The sequence below is a fragment of the Myodes glareolus genome, chromosome 9, assembly GCF_982192425.1.
Source record: "Myodes glareolus chromosome 9, mMyoGla1.1, whole genome shotgun sequence".
Lineage (NCBI taxonomy): Eukaryota > Metazoa > Chordata > Mammalia > Rodentia > Cricetidae > Myodes > Myodes glareolus.
In genome coordinates this window covers 89,616,956-89,637,701 of record NC_142034.1, presented here as the reverse complement: position 1 = coordinate 89,637,701, position 20,746 = coordinate 89,616,956, and the positions used below count along the sequence as shown (strand labels likewise).

The window sequence follows — 20,746 nt, the reverse complement described above, 5'->3', positions numbered from 1 at the left end:
ACACATAGAGTAGACTGGGCCTCTCTGTTCTCACAATTGCTCTTCAGAAGCTCCTTGCCACCCCAGCAAATACCATCACTGAGGGCAGTCACCATCCATGGCTCTTTCCCTGCGACCCCCAGATAGGCCTTTCAATTGTGCTAATTCGTTCTTCAGGCATTTTGAGTAGCAAGGAAATCTGTGATGTGTCTGAGCAAGCCCTCCTGCCAGCATGCTTGTTTGGTTCCTACCTCTAATCCTTTAAGTGGTTATGCATGAGCCCTTTCTCCTCTCTGAGCCTCAGTTTCCTCACTGGTACAACCACAGGTCAGGTCTTATAAACCCCTTGCCCAGCTGTCCTCAGGGGTTTGCACTGGGAGTCAGAAAGCCATTTATAACAGGACTTGCATCCCCTGCTCACTTTAATTACAATATTTCTGCTTCCTATCCCATTTACTTATCGAGCACAGAGTCTTCTTTTTATTGGCCCTCAGCTAAAAATACATGCTTGAAAAATGCTGGACAGTATGCTCTCTAAAGGGCCCGTCCAGCTCTGGCGCTCTGTGATTCTAAGCAGGTGGAATATTTGGTAACAGCTTTTCATTCATCAGCATAATTGGAAGTACAAGACTCCCTGCCAAAACATAATCTATATCTAAATAAAATCTTCTGGGTGGAAAACGGTGCAGTGAAGGATGTTCAGAGGAGAAGCAGGCTGTGTGGAGCCTCTTGCGACCAACAAAGTGGAGCTCCTTGTTCTGTGATTCTGACAGAGCCTGGGGTGGGGAGCTGGGAGCAGAGGCCCACCGCAGCTTCAGCTACTCTCTGTTGGTAGGAATACGGTATGCAAAGTGGGAAGCCATTCTCTCGCTGGGAGCGTGCAATATTTTGAAAACATTCAATTAGTCATCATTGATATTCACACACTGGGAAATGCCTTGAAAGAACCAGGTTTTTTGGCTGCTTTTGAAAAAAAATCGGAAGATGTGGTAGTGATCGGCTTGCATTCTAGCCAGATAGGAAACAGCTGGGGAGCTGCAGCCACTGGTGGCTGCTTTGTGCTGAAGCCGGTTAGCAATGCTTTGCTCCGGGCCCTTGTTTCCCCTCACACGTGTCCACACTTACATTGCCTTCTGTTTTCTTTCTTTTTGCTATTGCAAAGCAATGGCGTTAGGTTTGGAACACACAACGTTGCACACGGGCTCCAGCATTAAAGGTTTGACTTCTAGCTGGTGTCAAGTATTTTCTGGAGAATTAAACTTTAAGAGGCAGGGCCTGGCGGCAAGAAGTAGGTCTGTGGCTGTGTGTCACTGTAGGGTAGGGGTGGGACTGTATTTTGCCACCCCCAACTCATTTCCTTTCCACCATGATCTGAGGAGCCTCTGTTGCACACTCCTGAGCTGCCGTGAGGTTCATCAAAAGCTCTGAATTCACAGAGCCAAGATGGGTAGGCTGAAGCCTCTGAAACCACAAGACAAATTAAGGAATGGTCTTGGCTATTCTGGTCCTAGTTACAAAAAGCACCTAACACAAATGAGAAGTGAGACAAAGTATTTCTGATAGCCCTGTCCTTATCCAAAGTTACCAGATATAGAACGCGATAAGAAAATATTCCCTATGGGAAACATCATAATATCTGAAGAGGTTTTGATAGCCACAACTGGGGAGCATGCCACCAGCAACTTAGAGGATAGAGCCCAGACCCAGTACCGGCGGATGACCCCTACAGTCAAAGGTTATCCTACTCTGAATGTTGACAGTACCTGCCCTATAGAATCTCTATGGGTTACAGGGCTCTCCCTACTTCACTCTTTCAGATGACTGTCTGAACCCCATTCTTTGAGTCTTATTGTATATACTGGACTGAGATTTGGTGACAAAGGGATCAGCACAGCCCAATTAGGCTCCATCTTATTGGACCAGAATAAGAATAGGAATAAAAATGTTGACCTCTGTGTGCAGACCTCCACAGCTACATTCACCACAGTCTTTCTCTTAAGACTTTCACAGGAGCTTTGTGAGACAGTGTTAATTCCTTTACTTAGGCCAAGGGATGTTAAATTCTCTTGCTTGATGCTACCTTATACATGACTTGGCAAGGCCCCAAGCAGACCTACAACAGTCTGTTCTGGGCCTAGGTCATTTGCTCTACTTTAGATTCTATGAGCCAACTTGTGACTTCCCTATCATTAAGTGTATGGTCTTAGCTGGGGTCTGATGTCACCAACATCCACAGAAACCATACTGGTATTCTACCTACTTTACTATACTCCCCCTCCTAGTAGAGGATAGATCTTACTCTAAAAGTTATCCCGAGCATCTGATGGGGGCCAGAACACATAAAGAGTTCTGGGGAAGTGGGAAACAAAGTCCAGGATGGTCATAGAGGTTAAAGCCAAGAGGCAAATTCCCTTATCAATGCCTCTACTGCTGAGGGCCAATGACTAAGCCCAGGGCAAAACAACTGAATTGTACACAAGAGTCAAAGAGAAAACCAAATGTCAGAGATGGACTTCCTCACGCTTCACTGACTCATCCATCTATCTATCATGCAGAATTTGATCCATAACCAAGATTAATGGCTCCTGTGCTTATGGAATGAAAACTACACTCTGAGACTTCTTGTTGTCTGAGCTCAAGAAAGCAATTTCCCACTTCGAGTTTCTGGACCAGTAAGAGAAAGGATGCGCTATGGGGTTTCTGTAGGATCTGTTTAGTCCATGCCTCACTCAGAATGTCAGCAAAGTCCCTCCCTCTCATCTCTCCCTTCACCATGATCCACAAGCCAGTCCTTCAGTTCACTGTGACCACGGGCAGCTTCCGGAGTCATTCCCGGGAAGATCCATTCTCCCACCCTGTGAGGTCCAAATGTATTTAGGGGCCATAACACACAAGAAGCAGGATGTAGAACAGTGACCTCCAATCAGCAACAAGCATCCCCGTGACGTTTGCGGACCACTCCCACAGCAGCCCTGCCTTCTCCTCCCTCCTACAAATTCCTGTTTAACTCCATAGGTCTTCAGGAACATCACACAGAGGCAGATTCACTGGGAAGGATAGGGTGGGGGTTGGTCTTCTAGAAGGCACTGTAAGCAGACAGAGGCATCTTTCCGGCACGGGCACGCCTACTCACCAAGCTTATACCACATATCACGGATGGAGAAGCCAATGAGCCGTCTCATGTCCCCGTACCTAGAAGAAGCAAAAACACCGGCTTCAAACCCCGCTCCAGCGCATTTCATGACACCCTGCCCACCCCCTCAGGAGATCCAAGAAGGCAACATACTTATTCAGGATTTTGTTGTACTTAGCGTGCGTGAACTGCTCCAGCTGCAGAGAGTCTTGGGTGATAAAAGCCACTGCCAGATGAAAATAGTTGTTCCACAGCTGTGAAAGAAAGAGGAGAACCGCTATGGAGAGGGCCTGAAAGAGGGGAAGCATATTAAACATGGTGTGACGTGAATAATTTATGAAGATGGCAGACGACAGAGGCGAGGCCAGTTTAATTGTGTGCTCTGCAATTTCCTAACTGGCACAGACTCTGAAATGAACATCCTGGCCGAAGCAAGGACAATGAATGGCTTTCTGTAGGCGCTGGCCATGCCTTTCCCCTCTCTGACAATGTGCTTGGCGGAGGAGAATTTTAGAGCTGGGTTCTTGTGGCAGTGGTGCTTTTGTTGATTTGGTTTTTGAAAGACGAATAACTCACCCCAACTGGTGAGCTGGTTCCTGCCCTGAAATTATAGGTGTGTAAAAGTTAAGACTACTCGGGAAATCGGAGCTTCCTGCGATAGCACCCTCCCTGATCAACCTGACAACTCTTAGGAGCCAGCCTGCAATCCCTTCTGACTTAAAGTGCTCTGCATTTGCCTTCCGTTCTGTTCAACGATCTTGAAGCCTGCTTCCGGGACCATCAGCAGCATCGCACCTTCAATGGGGAGGGAGTGAAGCCTAGAGATATGGGTACCAAAAAACATTCGGTGAGGGTGATTCCCTTTCTACCGGCTTGTATGGCCTCAGCTGCTGTAAGTTTTCCAGGCGTATAATCTGCTGCTGACTGGGAAGGAGACTGGTGGATCCGCTCCCCCAGCTGGCGGTGAGCCAGAGCTGAACAAACACTCAGTACATACATATGGAAAGTACTCAGAAGGATGAACAAGAAGATGACAATACAGATATGGGCCACAGACCAGGAAGATGAAGGTCCAGATTGGATGTTACCGAGCCTCGGCAAACTCATCTGCAAAGTTGGGGTGACCCAGTTGGGGTGAACCAGTTACTCACTGCAGAGGGCTGCAGTGAAGGCAGCATGAGATGATGTATCTACCGGGTGTGGACCACAGTGAGAGCTTACTAGTCTCTGTCGGTCTCATTGTTGTTTCCTTTTCATTATCCAACTGGATCCTTTTGGACCAAAGCAGAGCCTAGCAACTTGGATGCTCAAGGGGAAATGTATTAAGATGCCTGGCTCGCTAGGTCTTTGTGTCCTGTGTAGCAAAAGGACAGACCCAGCAGCAAGAGAGACTGCCCTGCGGTGGTATCGGCCACCTTCTGATTCAAGCAGGCCCATCACAGGCAGCAAATAGCCATCACTGCCATGGTCATGACTGCTCAAAATCATACCTTCCACAGGCCTAGAGGTCTAATTTCAGAGAATATCAGGCCGGGGTTCCCATTTTCCATGAGTTACACAGCTTAATGTCAAGGCAGGAAACTCTAAGAACCAGATATGTCACATGACCACACACAGCTCTATCACTAGTGGGCATAAGGAGAATTTAGTTATTTTTAATTAACCAAAAAAGTTATAAAAGTTATAAAAGTAACATACATATGGCTTTTTCAAAGTTCAAAGAGCAAATGTTTCAATAACAAAACATCATTTTTCTATCCTGTCTTGAAGCATAGCCTAATGAAAAAAGGAAGCAATGTCTTGGTATCTTCTCAGAGAACTTTTGTGTCTCAGTAAATACACATGCGAACATCCTTCAAAAGCAGACATACTGTTCTCTGCTTTTCTCTTTACCCGTCTATATTGTGATTCTCCAGTACTGACAGGGATCTGCTTCACTGTCTTTCCGTGCCGCATAGTATTCTTGCAGTAAAGGTTACTTCTTCACCATCAACCCTTCCCCTACGCATCACATGACCTTGGCCCCACGTCTCTTCCTCCAGCAGTAGCATTGCACTAACCCCCTCCCTGGAGCCTCTTTCTGCTGAGAATCTCTCTGTGTGGTGTGCCTTCCTAGGACAGGAATCACAGAGCCGCAGGACAGAGACAAGTAGCTCTGTTTGTTTTTGTGGCTACTGCCCGGATGCTTTTCAGGACTACGATCTAATTACCATCTCCACTGTCAGGAGCGTGCTACCCTACCTGTGTGAGACTCGGCTCCTTCCGGTTCCTTCACCTGGAAAATGAGGATAATGGGCCCCAAAGGGTGTAGTTATAAGGACTAAATGAGGAAATCTTGCCCAGCAAACTCCCATGTACTCTAGCAATACAGGTTTAGATATCAGTTCCTACAACAGCCTTCCCAGTAATGTACACTAAAGCAAATCTGCTGGCATCCATCCTCATTACACTCCGTTCACAGTGCTCATGACATATTCTAAACCAAAGACTTTGCTTTCCATCTTCACTACTGGATGTAAAGGTCATAGAGACAAAGACTTCATTTACTTGGATCACCTTGATATATAGGATGTTTAGCTGTATGCCTGACCCAGCGTGTATCACAGCAGTATTTGTGAAATGAGTTCACAGTGAATGGCCACAAAAAAAATTTCTATGTATTCCTATCAACCCCTCTGAAGAGCAGGAGAGATGGCTCAGAGGTTAAGGGCCCTGGCTGCTCTAGTGAAGGATCTGGGTTCAGTTTGCTGTATTCATACAACAATGTACAACTGACTCAAGGAGATCTGGTACCCTCTTCTGGCCTCTCTGGGTACCGCACATACATATACACATACATATACACAATTTAAAAATAAAAGTCAAATTGCTCTGAGAAATGACAAAATTTGTGTTTTTCTCCTCATTTAGACATCAAAAAACTGAGGGCTACAGAGAAGAAAATTGCTCCATCCTACTGGTGAATGCAGCATTGAGAGCCAAGTAGACCTCACTCCTGAACTCTGTTGCTTTTAAAAGCGTTAAATTAAATTATCACATGATCGTGGTACAAATTCACAGGTTCCAATGAGAATTTTAGATACAAGTATACCACTGGGGCAATTTGTATGTCTACTACCCAAGCATTTATCGATTCTTTGTGGTAAATGTCTCTAGTCTAGTTACTTTAAGATATACATAGCTACTTCCACAAAGTTGACTCTCATAGACTCTACATACAAATGAACTCACCAAGTATGTGTCTTTCTGCATTTGGCTTGTTTCACTTAACATAATGTTCTTAGCATCAATTTAAGCTAAGACAAAAGACAGGGATTTATTTCCTATGGCTGAACAGTATTCCGTTGTGCATAGGACATTTCCTTTATGCCTTGCTCTGTTGATGGACATGTACACTGATGCAATAAACAAAGGAATAAATAATGTCCATTGGCACTGATTTCCTTTTGAGTCTATGCTTAGTAGTGGAGTTGCAGAACTCCATGATGAAGTAGCCTGGACCCTCAGCACAGGCCCTGCAATTTAATCCATATCTTCTTTTGATCTCTGTGACCTTGAAAACAGCAACGAACAGCAAGTCCCAGCATCCAGAGGGCACCATTGATCTTAGCTCCCAGCAGAAACCATCATTTCTTTAATGCCCAGGCCATGGCGCCTTTGGAGTGGCACCCACGGAACTATTGGCTTTTTGCCCTTTGAATTACAAAACCACCACTCAGAGGAGAGGTTGGGGCTAATCTCCTTTCCCTGGCCCCTGCTCTGCACAGAGGCAGTTCCTGCTGGTATCACATGCATAATACATGAACCCACAAGGAGTCAGGGTGTTCCAGGCAGGGTGCAGAAAACAAATCCAGTCTTACAAGTGGGAGGGAAAGATGGGGGTGGGATAAAGAAAAAGAGAAGACTGAAAAATGACCCAGTTTGGGGGATACTTTTCGCTAAATATCTGTGGAAGCCTCATTAAAAGGAATTATTTGATTCTGTGTTCCCAGCTCCTTTTCACCATTTACAGAATCCTGTGGGTGTGACAGCCTCAGGCCATGTTGTGTGATCAAAAAGCAGCTTCCCTGTTGGCTTGCCTGTCAAGAACTGACCCGAGTTCCTAGCCCTGATGCTTTTAAGGTCACTGCTGATCAACCCAGCCACCACTGCCACCACCGCCACCACGCCGCCACCACCATTGCCATCACAATCATCATCATCATCATCACCATCATCAAAACGACGCTAACAAGATAACATTCATTAAATGGCACTTATGTTGCCAGGACCATTCTAAGTGTGTTACATGAATCAATTCACCTAGCTCTTCAGCTGTTCAGAGAGATAGCTGTTAATGGCATCTTCATTTAGCACCGAAGAATCCAAGGCACAGAGCTGTGTAGTACTTTACCTAAAACCACACCATTCGTAAGTCTAACCTTTGCACGCATGGGATGTCCATTTCCTAGGGCTCTTTCATATGTAACTTTTCTTTCAGGAAAGTTGTATGAAACCTAAAAGAATGGCATAGAAGACTGGAGCTCATCCTGTCGTGGGTAAGTACCTCTCTAAGACCAGGGAGGAGAGTGGCAGTCAGACCAGCAGGTCCCGAGGCTGGAATTGCTGACACCAGGGGAAAATGACAAACCATCTGGCTTTTTTATGGTCACATACTGCCTCTCTGGCCCCTGGGCATGTTGTCCCTCCAAACACAATGGCCATATCCACTTCTCTGAACAGGCTGGTAAGTGGAGCCCATGGGCATCTTTGCTACATTTTCAGGGAAACGGAACCTTTCTCTTGATCTTAAACAGCCAGAGTGACATGTTTCATTGCCGTGTGAAAGATATATCATCTGGAGAGGAACCCGCACCCAAGACGGTTGTGACACTATCAACATGGTTCCACATGGAAGCCAACATCAGCCTCTGCAGGTTTTAGTCTCAAACACATCATTGCATTGACTTCGGGCTCTCTGTGCATGGCTTTTGGGGCTCCCTCCTGCAGCTTTAGAGAGGAAGCTAGCTGGCAGCAGTAAAAAGCTTGCAGGGCAGCTGGATGGCCCTAGCACGATTTCTTATGAACTGCCATATAAAATATGGGGAAAGGGCAGCTGTTCTTCTTACGAACATCAGTCACTTCAGGTCCCTGATCTGAATGCAAGGTCAGGGGAGAGAGCAAGAACCTTGTTCAAAGAGGACCTTTATCCCGTCAGCCCAGCAGAGGCTCAACCCATCTTCCCAGCAGGGTGCATGGCACAGGTCCCAACCCAGGTGTCATCTCCCCCGGGGGACACAATGTGCACCAGGCACAGAGCACAGAGTGGCTGAGAACACAAGGCTTTTATTCTTGTGTAGTCACGTTTTACCTGAAGGGGGGAAGAAGACATGCATGGGAACAGAGGAGCAAGAGTCATGACCTCAAGTGGCAGTCAGTGCCACAAAGAAGCTCGAGAGGCCCAGATGTGACTTCATGACCTCAGGGTCACTGGACGAACCTCAGAGAGGAGCCAGGCATGGCAGACTTTTTAAGGAGCAACTATTCTGGTGGCAGCTGATTGGTAGGCTTCCCCGGCATGCTCCTGGGCTGGGAGGGCAGCTGGCATTTTACAGACATATCACTCAGGTGGGATGACATCCTTGCCTGAGCCACTGAGCTAGAGAGGCCAGCATGATGGAAACGCAGCATCTCAGATGAGCAGGCAGGAAACAGCATAGCCCTGAGTTACTGTGTTAGGTGACTTCCGTTCACGTACTCTCTACTGCCAGAGGCTCTAAGGTTGAGACTTTTCTGGAGGGGGCTATTTGGGGTGTGGGTGGGTCCTGCAGACATGCTTGCACAGCAGTACAGACTTTCCCATTCGGATCTGATGAGCGTGTTCTTTGCGTGATGTCTAAGTAGAGACATCACTCTACTTACCCCAGGGACATTCTTATCATCCCCCTGAATGTCTCAGAGATCCTGAGTCTTGGCTGAGCACACACACACACACACACACACACACCCCAAAATGACTTTTGGAAGAAATGGGAAGTCACAGAGATATTCTTGAAAGCGTTACTGTAAATCATATACCTCAGGGTCTGTGACTGGCTGTTTCTAGGCGCCAATGAACAAAACAGTAAGAAAATGTTACATTTTTAAAAGGTGTCACCTGCCAGACAGTGAGTCAATGAGAGCCTCTATGGTGGGAGGTCATATTTGCATATGAGTCCCTGTCAAAGCTTCAGAGCTTTGCCTCCCCCACTCGCTGCTTCCCTTCTGCAGCATCCCCAGAGACACAAGGCTCCTGTGTGCTTGCAGGTGGCTGATGGAGTTACCAGCCCAATGGTGCCAGGACGGCCCTGAGCATCTCCAACACCTCACACTCACCTGGAACTCAAAGTTTGTGTGTTCGAGAAACTTCTGGTTCATGGTTTCTGCAAACTTGTTGATGGCTCTCAGGAAGACCCTGGAAGGGGAAACAAGGTTACTGGACCACTCATGCCTCCCCTCTTTCTCCTCGTCACAGCTAAAATTTCCTCACCCGCTCCCTGGGCAAGATTGGTCTTCAGATGAGGACACTGCAGGTCAACATAAGGGCTGCGGCTGCCTTGCTAGACCTCATCAGCTCTCTATTTGACTTTTTAGGAATCTGTCTTGTCTAACATTCAACCCCTTAAAAGCTCATGGCTGAAAAAAATCCTTGTCACCTGGAAATGAAATAAAGAAAGATCCTTCCTTTGCCCACACAACAGTCAACATTCCATGGGATCCTGTCACCTGAGATGGCTGCCACCAACATGTGGGTGAGCATCGTTTCAAAGGTCCCCTTAAGAAGTGTCTCTACGAGGGATATTTTAGGGATGTCGTTTTGATAAATGGCATTACACAATGAATGCGGTTTCATAGCGTGCCCGCTTCGCTCAATAATAAATCCTGCGCTCCTTTCCCACCACTGAGTGCAGCCGCACGTCATCCTTTTTAATCACCAAAGAGCATTCCCCTCTTTGGCTGCAGCTCAGTTTATTTCATCAGTTTCTTATTGATGAGCCATTTTGTGGCTTCTTAGATTTCTTTTTCCCCCTAATAGACAATGTTCCCGTGATCACTCTTCCATGGACCTTGCGCCTCCTTTAAGCAGCTTCATTTCTAGTCCTTCGGAGACCCGGCGCTGGTGGAAAGTCATTCACGTTGTACATTCTGGTGCCTGCTGACAACATGCACCCTCCAGGTCGCTCTGATTGCCTGGCTCCCTTCCTCCTTCCACACCGACTGTTCCTACAGCCTCCCTTCTCCTACCCTGTCACTCTCAGGGACACCTGGTCCTACGGGACAGCCCCACCCATAACCATTGCTGACCTTCATGCTTCTCCACTGCCCAGGGACAATCTGAACCCTCTCTTTACACCCAATGATCTTTATTCTTTGGCCCTGACCTTTCTTCCTATGGTTTTTTTTTTTTTTTTTTTTTTTTTTTTTTTTTTTTTTACTATTCCCCTGTGATTCAGGTACTTCCTGAGTACTTAGTGACATGTTTTCGTTTTATAGCCGGTCCCAATTCTACTAAGTTAAAATTATGCTTTTCTGGTGTCTACTTGAGGGTGTCCTGTCCAACCTCTAGGCACCGTGATGTCATTTTTTGTCATTTATAAATGTGCTGGGATACGTTCATTGCTATCCTGGGACATACAAAGCCCAGGGCTACAAGTTGAAAACACCCAGAATGCACTACTTCCTCTTTTTGTTGTTGTTGTTTTGGTTTTTTTGTTTTGTTTTCATTTTTTCAAATTATTTTTATTGTTTTTATTGAGCTATACATTTTTCTCTGCTCTCCTCCCTTCAGCCCCCTTCCCCTTTACCCTCTTCCATGACCACTACATTCCCAATTTACTCAGGAGATCTTGCGTTTTTCTCTTTTCTATGTAGATCCATGTATGTTTCTCTAGGGAGGAACCTCTTTGTTGTCTAGGTTCTCTGGGGTTGTAGCCTGTAGGCTGGTATTTCTTTGCTTGATATCTAAAAGCCACTTATGAGTGAGTGCATATTATATTTGCCTTTCTGGGTCTGGGTTACCTCATTCAATATGATGTTTTCTAGATCCATCCATTTGCCCACAAATTTCAAGATGTCATTATTTTTTACCACTGTGTAATAGTCTATTGTGTAAATGTACCATATTTTCTTCATCCAGTCTTTGGTTGAGGGGCATCTAGGTTGTTTCCAGGTTCTGGCTATGACAAATAATGCTGCTATAAACATAGTTGAGCACATGTCCTTGTGGTATGACTGAGCATCCTTTGGGTATATACCCAACAGCAGTATTGCTGGGTCTTGAGGTAGATTGTTTCCTAATTTTCTAAGAAATTGCCTTGTTGTTTTCAAAAGGGGCTGTACCATTTTGCACTCCCACCAGCAATGGAGGAGCATTCACCTTATTCCACATCCTCTCCAGCATAAGTTGTCATTAGAGTTTTTGATCTTGGCATTCTAACAGGTATAAGATGGAATCTCAGGGTTGTTTTCATTTGCATTTCTTTGAAGGCTAAGGATGTTGAGCATTTCCTTAAGTGTCTTTCAGCCATTTTAGATTCCTCTGTTGAGAGTTCTCTGTTTAGGTCTGTAACCTGTAACCCCATTTTTTTTTATTGGATTATCTGTTCTTTTGATGTCAAGTTTCTTGAGTTCTTTGTGTATTTTGGAGATTAGTCCTCTGTGCAGTGTGGGCTTGGTGAAGATCTTTGGCACGGGAGACCACTTACTAAACACACCCCAGTAGCACAGGCACCGAGAGCAACAATTAATAAATGGGACCTCCTGAAACCGAGAAGCTTCTGTAAAGCAAAGGACTCAGTCAACAAGACAAAACTGCAGCTTGCAGAATGGGAAAAGATCTTCACCAACTATACTAACTTCTTAAAACCTTTGCTCATTCTCCTATGCACAGGTTACTGCCCACTTTCCCACTCTCCTAGGGCAGTCTTCGTACCACACGTGACATCTTAGCTGTCTCCATATAACCAAACCTCTGTTTTCAGCCATGAGCCATTCGTTCACAAGGCGGGGTCCTAAACATGCCCCTTGCAGCTTCATTTGCACACTCCATGTGATTCCGGAGGATGCATCTGAATGGCTCAGGATCTGTTTCCTCCATCAGAGCACATTTTCCTAGGGATTAGGAAGGGCTTGCTTCCCCAGTTTGTGTCTTTCTCCTAGGCCTCTCCTGAGCTCCGGCTTGTCTCTAAGCTCTCTGCTTTTGACACCGAAGCTGAGTCTCATAGACTTCCTGGCCCCACTACCTCTCCTCTTGGTAGTTGGTAGTTTTCCCGTGGAAGCAAAGAACAGTACCCTTTGTACTTGCTACTGGAGGAGGGAAGAGACTCAGCTCTGCTAACATTGGTTTTGGCTTTGCCTCCTGCCCAACACTCTGCCTGTCTGGGCACATCCTCAGCATTGCTTTCAGAGCAGATCCAGAGCCACCGACTTCATTCACCCCGCTGCTACAGATGGGGACAAAGCCATAGTCATTACTCTTCTGGAGTTTTACAGCTGCCCCCAACTGAGAAGTCCCCAGGCTTGGGATTCTGCCTTCTTTTCTCAGTACTGCCCCTGAACTCAGACCCTTATGCCCACTAGGCAAACACTTGGTCCCACCATTTCTGATGAGCAGCAGGCAATCAATATCTTCTTGTCCCCTGAATGGCTGGTCCCAGGAAATACATACAGCCTGCCTGAGGTGCCAGGGGAGTACAAGATAGGAAGTGCAGAGAAGTATGGGCAATAATTTGACTTCCATTCTGCTTGGGAGCCACTAAGAGAGCTTATACAACACATTTGCACATCAGAAGTGTCCCCTCCTAGGAGACAAATAAATTGGGCTATTAATACCACTGTCACCATTCCTCAGTGGTGAGAAATTGTTCCTGGGTCACTCATTCCAAGGTAACAGTGCATTTACACACACACACACACACACACACACACACACGCACGCACACACACACACACACATACACACACACACGCACACACACACACACACACACACACACACACCTCCTGCAGATGTACTGAGCACCCTAAAGCCAGAGAAATCCCGGAAAATAAAAGAGGAGGCTCTTAGGACATATGGGGGCTGCATATAAAAGCTGATGTTATATTTTGGCTGGGTTGGACAAAATGAGTACTCCAGTATTTGCCTTGTGGGGCCCTGCTTGTCTATTGGGCTGTGGCGGCAATTCATTAACTACTTGTCACGTTGTTTGCTAGAGGAAACAAAGGTGTTGGGATCACAGAATTCAAAGCATGCACATGCCCCTAAATGTGATTTCTGACTTCAACACTTTTCAGCTCTGTGGACTTGGGTCATGCTACTATCCTTCTGAAGTCTCTGGTTCCTCCTTGCTACACAGGAATGAGGGAACCATTCCTGGGAGTTGCTGCCGCAGGGAATGATGGGTAAGTGTCTGGTGAGTACCAGTCACAGTACCCAACCCAGAACCTGCAGCTACACAATGGTTGTGAGGGCTTTGAATCCTTCCGGTTACCCAAATCTCCTTCTAAAGCCAGACACAAATAGTTGAAAAGACAAACAACAAACAAGGAATACCCACCAACCAGGTCTGAGCCAGGTAGGACCACACAACAAGAGAAATGGAAAATTCCCACAAAATCCACCACCCTGTCAGACTGTCAAAGAGCAGGATTTCTCTGGTTTTGCTTTTTTTGCCGTTTGCTAAGATGCCTTTGAAACAACATCTATATTTTCTCCGTAAAGATTAGTTATCTGATTCTCTAGATGGAAGTGCATTGAGTGCCTGTCATACTGTGTATAAACATCTCAGGAGCTGATATGTGATACCCAAATGAGGGCTTTATACATTCTTGCTAGCAACAAAACTATCGGCACCTCCAGTATAGACATTATTTAGGTTGTCAGTTTAAACCTGTCTGGGATGCCCAGAGGCTAGCGAACAGCCTTGTGCTGGTAGTGGCAAGAGTCAGGTATAGCCCCTCCTCCTGGCTTCTCTGATAGCCGCATGATGAATGTAAAAATCCCACTTAATTCTTTGTTGTGTTTAAGATAGGAAGTGTAAGGCTTTTATTCTTCTTTAAAAGTTGTTCTCAAGTGATTGCAAATAAAAAACACACTCAACTCTCTGTTGCTCTTAGCAATGGACATAAGTTGTTTAAAACAAAGTTCATTTTCAAATCTCAATCGAACACCTCTTATCCATGGTGTGTTAGCAGGCTACGAGGAATCCAGAGTGTCGGCTCTGCATCAGGCCCATTGCATGGAGTTACTGCAAGGTCAATAGCAAGCTTTGCCTGGTCAACTTCCCATCCTTCTGAACTAGGACCTTGGCCATCCCAGAATCTCTCTGGCATCATCTATAAGAGGAACCAGGTGTGAAGACCCAATAAGATGCAATGCAGGAGCTGAGAGTCCAGTTCCTCTGCACATGGAGGGTAAATATCAGTCATTGTACTCCCGGGTCTAAGCTTGCCGCCACCACCTCTAGCAATGCCACCATTGCTAGAGGCTGGAAGAACTCTGATGTGACAGCACAGCGCCACCCCACGGTAACAAGTTGTATGACGTGAATAAAAGCAGAAAAGAGGGTGGGGATCCTCTTCTGGAGAGTATCATCCAGGGAGAAGAGGACTCCTGTGAGCCTCCCCTTTGCCCTGTGGTTCTGAAGGTGTAGTTGATTCTATTGGGAAAGCTAAAGGCTGGATGCAATAGATCAGCCTGGGGATGGAGCTCGTATGCTTCCCTTGAGCCTGACATGCATTTTTCCAGAACCTTTAAGTTGCTCCTATCACAACACCTTAAGGGTCATGCACCAACAGGTTAAAGCAGTGGCTCTAACCTCCCTAAAGCTGCCATCTTTTCACACAAATCCTCATGCTATGGCGATCCCCCCAACCATAAAATTACTTTGTTGCTACTTTGTAACTGTAATTTTGCTACTGTTATGAATCGTGATGTAAATATCTGATATGCAACTCCCAAAGGGGTTATGTGACCCACAGGTTGAGATCCACTGGGTTAGAGAGAGAGGCAGCATGTCCCAGATTGTCAGGGCATAGCTCACCTAAAGCTCCTTCAGCACTTCCCTAGGGATATAGCAGGCTCACCAAACCTGGAATCTTATAGCCAGTTACACTTCAATATTAGTTGTGCTGTGCAGGGTAAAGAAACCGTGAACCAGCAAGAAGGCTCAGCAGATAAAGGTGTTTGTCATTGAGCCTGCCAAATTGACTTTGGGTCTTAGAACCCCTACGGTAGAAGGAGAGAACTGATTTTTGCATACTGTGCTTGGTCCTCTGTCCTCCACACATGCGCCATGACATATGTCCTCTGGCACACATATGCATGCATGCACACACACGAACATATACACACTCACACATACATTAAAAGAAAAACATGAACCGATCTGCTCTGTCTTCCTCTCCCCAGTTTTTTTTCTGGTTGAGGTGTATCACAGGAGGTGGGGAGTCTAAGAAGGAATACTCATTATAGTTTTGGGTAGGCAGAAGGAGGGGGAATGGGTACCAGCAATTTGCTGTCAGGTCCACAGAACCATGATGCAAGTGCTAAGCAGGGTCTTCTCTCCTTCCTAGAGCCACCTGTTCTGACCCAGCTGTGCACCAATTATGTGCTTGACACTGTATCTTGACATGGACCACTATAAAAGATAGTCAAGGTCCAACCTGTATTTGCCTCTTCTGCAGAGAATTCTAGGTGAATCTGAACCACAGGAATGTAAAAATAAAAACAATTGCTATAAAGTTCTTGCTATGTCCTAACACTGACCTAATAATTACTTTATAGTGGTTATTCTTTCTTAGCCACGGAAACCCCACAATCCTCTGTGATGGGGACTATTCTAATCCCATTTTACAGCAAGGAAAACTGTGTACAGAACAACTAAGTCACTTCCCCAAAGTCAATAGCTATCTAATGAAGGGGACAGGATTTGAACCCAGAAAGGATTTTTACTCCTCCATGCAGTCTCTGGGCTCTGCTCTTATGAGGGCCACTGCAGGACACACTTCTGTGCTCAAACTTATGACTTCCCTTACCATAAGGAAGCCTCAGGATTAGAGACTGAATGGATCTGTGCCCTCCCTAGAGCCTGAGACACTCAATAAACCTTGATTGACTGTTTTAAGAGAAGCCGTAGAAATGTGTTTAAATCCTAACCCCCCTTGAAGTGCGATGATTCCAGATCGAGGCACAGATGCAAGAGGGAAGAGAGAGGTTTCCTAGCATAATTGTGTTAATTTACAACATTATGAAGAACTTGATTATTTAAAATGTAAACATGTCATGTAAATCAGATCACGCGGAACGCTGCATCTTACCAAAAAGAAAAATGTTCTACCAGGAAGTGTTTCTTACAGTAGACACGTCATCACCTATGCATGCACAAACAGCCTGCAGCCGGGGGAGACACTCAAAGCTGGACAACTCCCTCCCTCCACCAACAAGCAGACGCACAGGTAATAGACACATACAAGCATTAATCAGAGGTAGGAATAGATTAATTACAGTGACATCGATAACAGAGGGAGAGAGACTGCAATGGAGTAAGGAGAGAGAGAGAGAGAGAGAGAGAGAGAGAGAGAGAGAGAGAGAAAGAAGAAAAAGAAGGAGGAGGAGGAGGAGGGAGAGGAGGAGGGAGGAGGAAGGAAGGAAGGAAGGAAGGAAGGAAGGAAGGAAGGAAAGAAAGAAAGAAAGAAAGAAAGAAAGAAAGAAAGAAAGAAAGAAAGAAAGAAAGAAAGAAAGGATTAGAAGGAGGTAAATAAGGAAAGCAAGTTAATTAGTTATAATGTCCAGGCTAGCTTAGGGATACACTCATTATGTAAGTGGGTTGTTTCTTTCTGGGGAACAGAAAACAGCATTTTAGGTGAGTGCCCCACAGGCTAAATCATGGTGCAGGTTCTGTTTGCATATATTCTGCAAACTCTCTGCCTGACCTTGGCAAGCTGTCTCCCCTTCAGGGCTGCTGTCCGATATCTGTTCAGAGCCTTTCAGATAAATGTCTCTGGTACACAGGAAGAAGAAGCCTGGGTCCAGAGCTTGGTTCAGGTCGAATGTCTTCTCTTTTTGTTACCGGCAATGCAGCAATGCGTAAGTCAGCTTTGTCACTGATGAAATGCAGATGACTGTGGTCCTACCTCATAAGGTCATTGTGAGAAGCGGGGGAGCTAATGCTGGTAAAGCATTTACAACCGTGGGCTGATCTAGGCGCTTAATGATATCAGCTATGAAATAGCACACAACATGCAGATGTCATGAGCGGCCCTCAAGAGCTCCATAAATGGAGACATCCTTGTAGCCAGAATATGAAAGAAATCTACAGACTAAGCTGTTTTAATGCAACAGACATTTAAAGAACAGCCACTGGTAGGGGGAGGTGACATCAGAGGCCCAAGACCAAGCTGTCATCACTTAGTGATGCCAATGCCCTGCTTACTGAGGTCTGACTTGTTATCAGGTGCACTACATCGGGACAGCTCCATCCTCCTCAAAAGAGAAACAGAAGACCCTGTAAAATGGACCACGGTTATCCCTCTCCACACACCGGGAAGCTGACCCTCTGGGAGGCTTGGAAGGGGAGTTGTGCAGGCCTGGAATCCCTGGACATGAGAGGTTGAGACAGGAGAACCAGGAATTCAAAATCACCTTCTTTAACTGCACAGTGAGTTCAAGGTCAACCTGGGCACTGAGAAGTCTGTGTCACACCCTCGAGCCTGTGTTTATAAGACACTGAAACGTAAAGACATGCATTTTACTGCTCAGAGCCGTAACCGGCTTTGTTCAGGAGGCAACTCCACTTTCTTCGGTTCCCTGGGTTCCATCCTAATTTTCTAGGTATGGAGACAGAAGGAAGGATCTTTCCAATCGTCAACTTGACACAGGGTAGAATTATGTGTGTAGAGAGGGCCTATCTAGATCAGGTTGGCCAGTGGGCAGATCTCTGAGGGATTTCCTTAATTGGGTTGTGGTGAGAGGCTCACCCTGAATGTGAGTGGCCCCATTCTCTGGGCTGGGTGTTCTGACCGGCTGAGAATGAGGGAAGGCCAGCCAGGCACAGACACACATACATACACACACACACACACACACATGCACAGACACACACACACACACACACACTCATTTCCTGTTTGCTATTAACTGGTTGGGGTACACTGCTGAGAGGTCCTGCCTCGATTTCCCTACAGTAACAGACTGGAAACTGGAATCGCAAGCTTCATACAAACCCTTTCTCCCTTAAAATTGTGTTCGTCAGTGTATTTAATCACAGCAGCTGGAATGAAACTATGACACATAATGTCTCCATGGTCCCAACACCGCTCACACAGGTCACCAAGTCCTTCTCCCAGCATGCCTAGTATATAGCTCCAAAGGGGAAACTTGCCTGGTGAACTCTACCCCTGGCCTCTTATTAGTTCAACTCATCTGTTCCCTTTTCTGCTAGTAACCTGTTCCTCCTACTTTACAGCAACTCTGAATTTTTCTTTGGGGAGCTCCCTTCTCTGTTACTTCCCTGGCTGCCTGTTGTTTAGGTAGGATTGGCCACACTATTTCCAGCTCAGAAGGCAGATTGTAAGATCAAAGCCTGACTTAACAATGCCTTTCATTTCCCTGCCACACGTAACCCAAGCCCGACTTTGAAGGTTAGCCTTGGGAATTACGCTGAACAGACTGAAAAGGAAAAAGAAAAAAAAGTTTCTCCTGGAAGATTTGTGGAGATGGCTCAGCACTTCGCAGCATTAGCTGCTCTTCCAGAGGACTCTGGTTCGGTTCTTAGCTCCCACACAGCAGCACACAACTGTTTAAAATTCCAGTTTGGAGGGGTCTGATACCTTCTGACCCTTACAGGCATCAGGCACTCAAGTGGCTCACTGGCATAAGTGCAGGCAAAATATACATATGCACAATAAAAGGAAATAGATACATTTGAACCAGTAGAGTCCGTTTTCACCCCTCTAAAGGGAGAGTCTGTTTGAGAGGGAAGCCGACGGAGATAAGATTGAGGGAGAAGCGTTGGTTGTTCTATCATGGTCTGATACAGCCAAGCATGAAAATCAGATCTCTGAGTTTCTCAAGTTATCTGAACCAACACATTTTACTTTCGAGAGTCCAGATTCCTTTAAGATCTCAGTCAGGAAGTTCCCTGTGGATACAAAGTGTTGCTATGTATGTTCGTGCATGTCATGCCATGCTCTTGCACAGAGTCAAGATGCACATAGAGTTTGCTCTTGAAATGTTCACTGCGTAGAGACTGAACAGTCCCGTGACGAATCAGTCACAGGACAGCAGCTAACTGGACATGTAGGCAAACACTGAAAGGGAAATAGGCTTTCCTGCCTGGGAGGAAGTCCCTGGGTTCAGGATTTTCACAGTGCTTCCTTCTATGAGGAGTCTAGTCTGGAGGGAGACAAAGTATCCAGGCAGAGCCAAAACTTAAGGAAAATGATACAAGGGTAGAGAAGTAGGCAACTGGAGAAGCCAGCCATATCCAAAAAGCAAATGATCCCTGTCCTACCTCCTGGATGCATCGTATAATTTGACAGGCTTTCTGTTATCCTCTGGCACACAGTGAAGGGCCATGTGGAGCGTAGCCGGCAGCCCCGACCTCAATCCAAGATGCCTCGCCACCGGCACATGAGCAGCTACACAACCCACAGAGTCAGCATAAAACGAAAATGGGGGTCCCATTGCCTAAAACTATTATGAGTCAAGAGATGTTAGCTCATGAGCACTAAAGCAAGCATGGGACCCTCCGGGTATGAGGCTCGATGCATCTACACAGGTCTCATGCTCAGGAAGCTGGTAGGACACAGGAAGCAGTTTACATCTGACTCACAATGTGCCTGTGAGAATCATCACTGCAGGAACAGCCTTTAGCCTGAGAGATGTGAACCAGTTGGAGTGAGACCAGGCTAGGAATGTAATACTCCCTGGCACTGTGCTGCTGGGAGGTGCTCTACAATGAGCAGAGGTGTACAGACAGATGTCTCCTTCTGCCGTGATAAATCTCTCCTCTGCTCCTGCAGTCCTGAAACCAGCCCAAGAGTTCTGTACCCACGTGCCTATCACATGGTAGGCACTTGGGCATCCTGGTAGCGGAAGAACAATTTCCCAGAGATAAGCAGGCATTGCAATCAGCTCTTGCAATCATGCAGGAGACAGATCTTCTCAGACTTTATCCAATGATGAAATCATTAATATGTAAATGTGCATAGTCTTTCCTCCAGTCCTTACACTAAAGAAAATTCGGCTTTTTCTTCTCTACTGCTCTCTGGGGACATTTCTGTCTTTGTCAGCCAATACTTGGCCTGCATGATGGAGAACAGAGGCGGTAGGTAAAGAGAGATAAAACTAAAAACCCCTGGCAGATGAATAGCTTTCAATGGTTAAGAACCTGAAATAAATATATGTAGCCAAAGGAAAAGGGGAGAGAAAGCAAGGGAGGAGCGGAGAAGGCCTTGCTGAAGAGAGGACACAAGTAAGATTTGAGAATGTGGTTTCGAGACAGATCAGGGGAACCACAGCATGCAAAAGACACTCAGGGGACAAGGGAGTTGAGGGAGGGGCTATTAGGATGGCTAACTGTTGGGACCTGCATTCACTTTGACAAGATGGTATTA

General features: G+C 46.0%; 1 protein-coding gene across 1 annotated transcript in view; it reads right to left on the bottom strand.

Annotated features, from left to right (window-relative positions):
• Window positions 1-20,746, bottom strand: part of Dock2 (dedicator of cytokinesis 2) — a 408,709-nt gene that overhangs the window by 69,230 nt on the left and 318,733 nt on the right. Inside the window, exons 30-32 of the mRNA XM_048436014.3 lie at window positions 9,467-9,545; window positions 3,266-3,366; window positions 3,113-3,171 (exon numbers count right to left, since the gene is read on the bottom strand). Of these exons, the coding sequence (XP_048291971.1) occupies window positions 3,113-3,171; window positions 3,266-3,366; window positions 9,467-9,545 (239 nt within the window). The remainder of the gene's footprint in view (window positions 1-3,112; window positions 3,172-3,265; window positions 3,367-9,466; window positions 9,546-20,746) is intronic.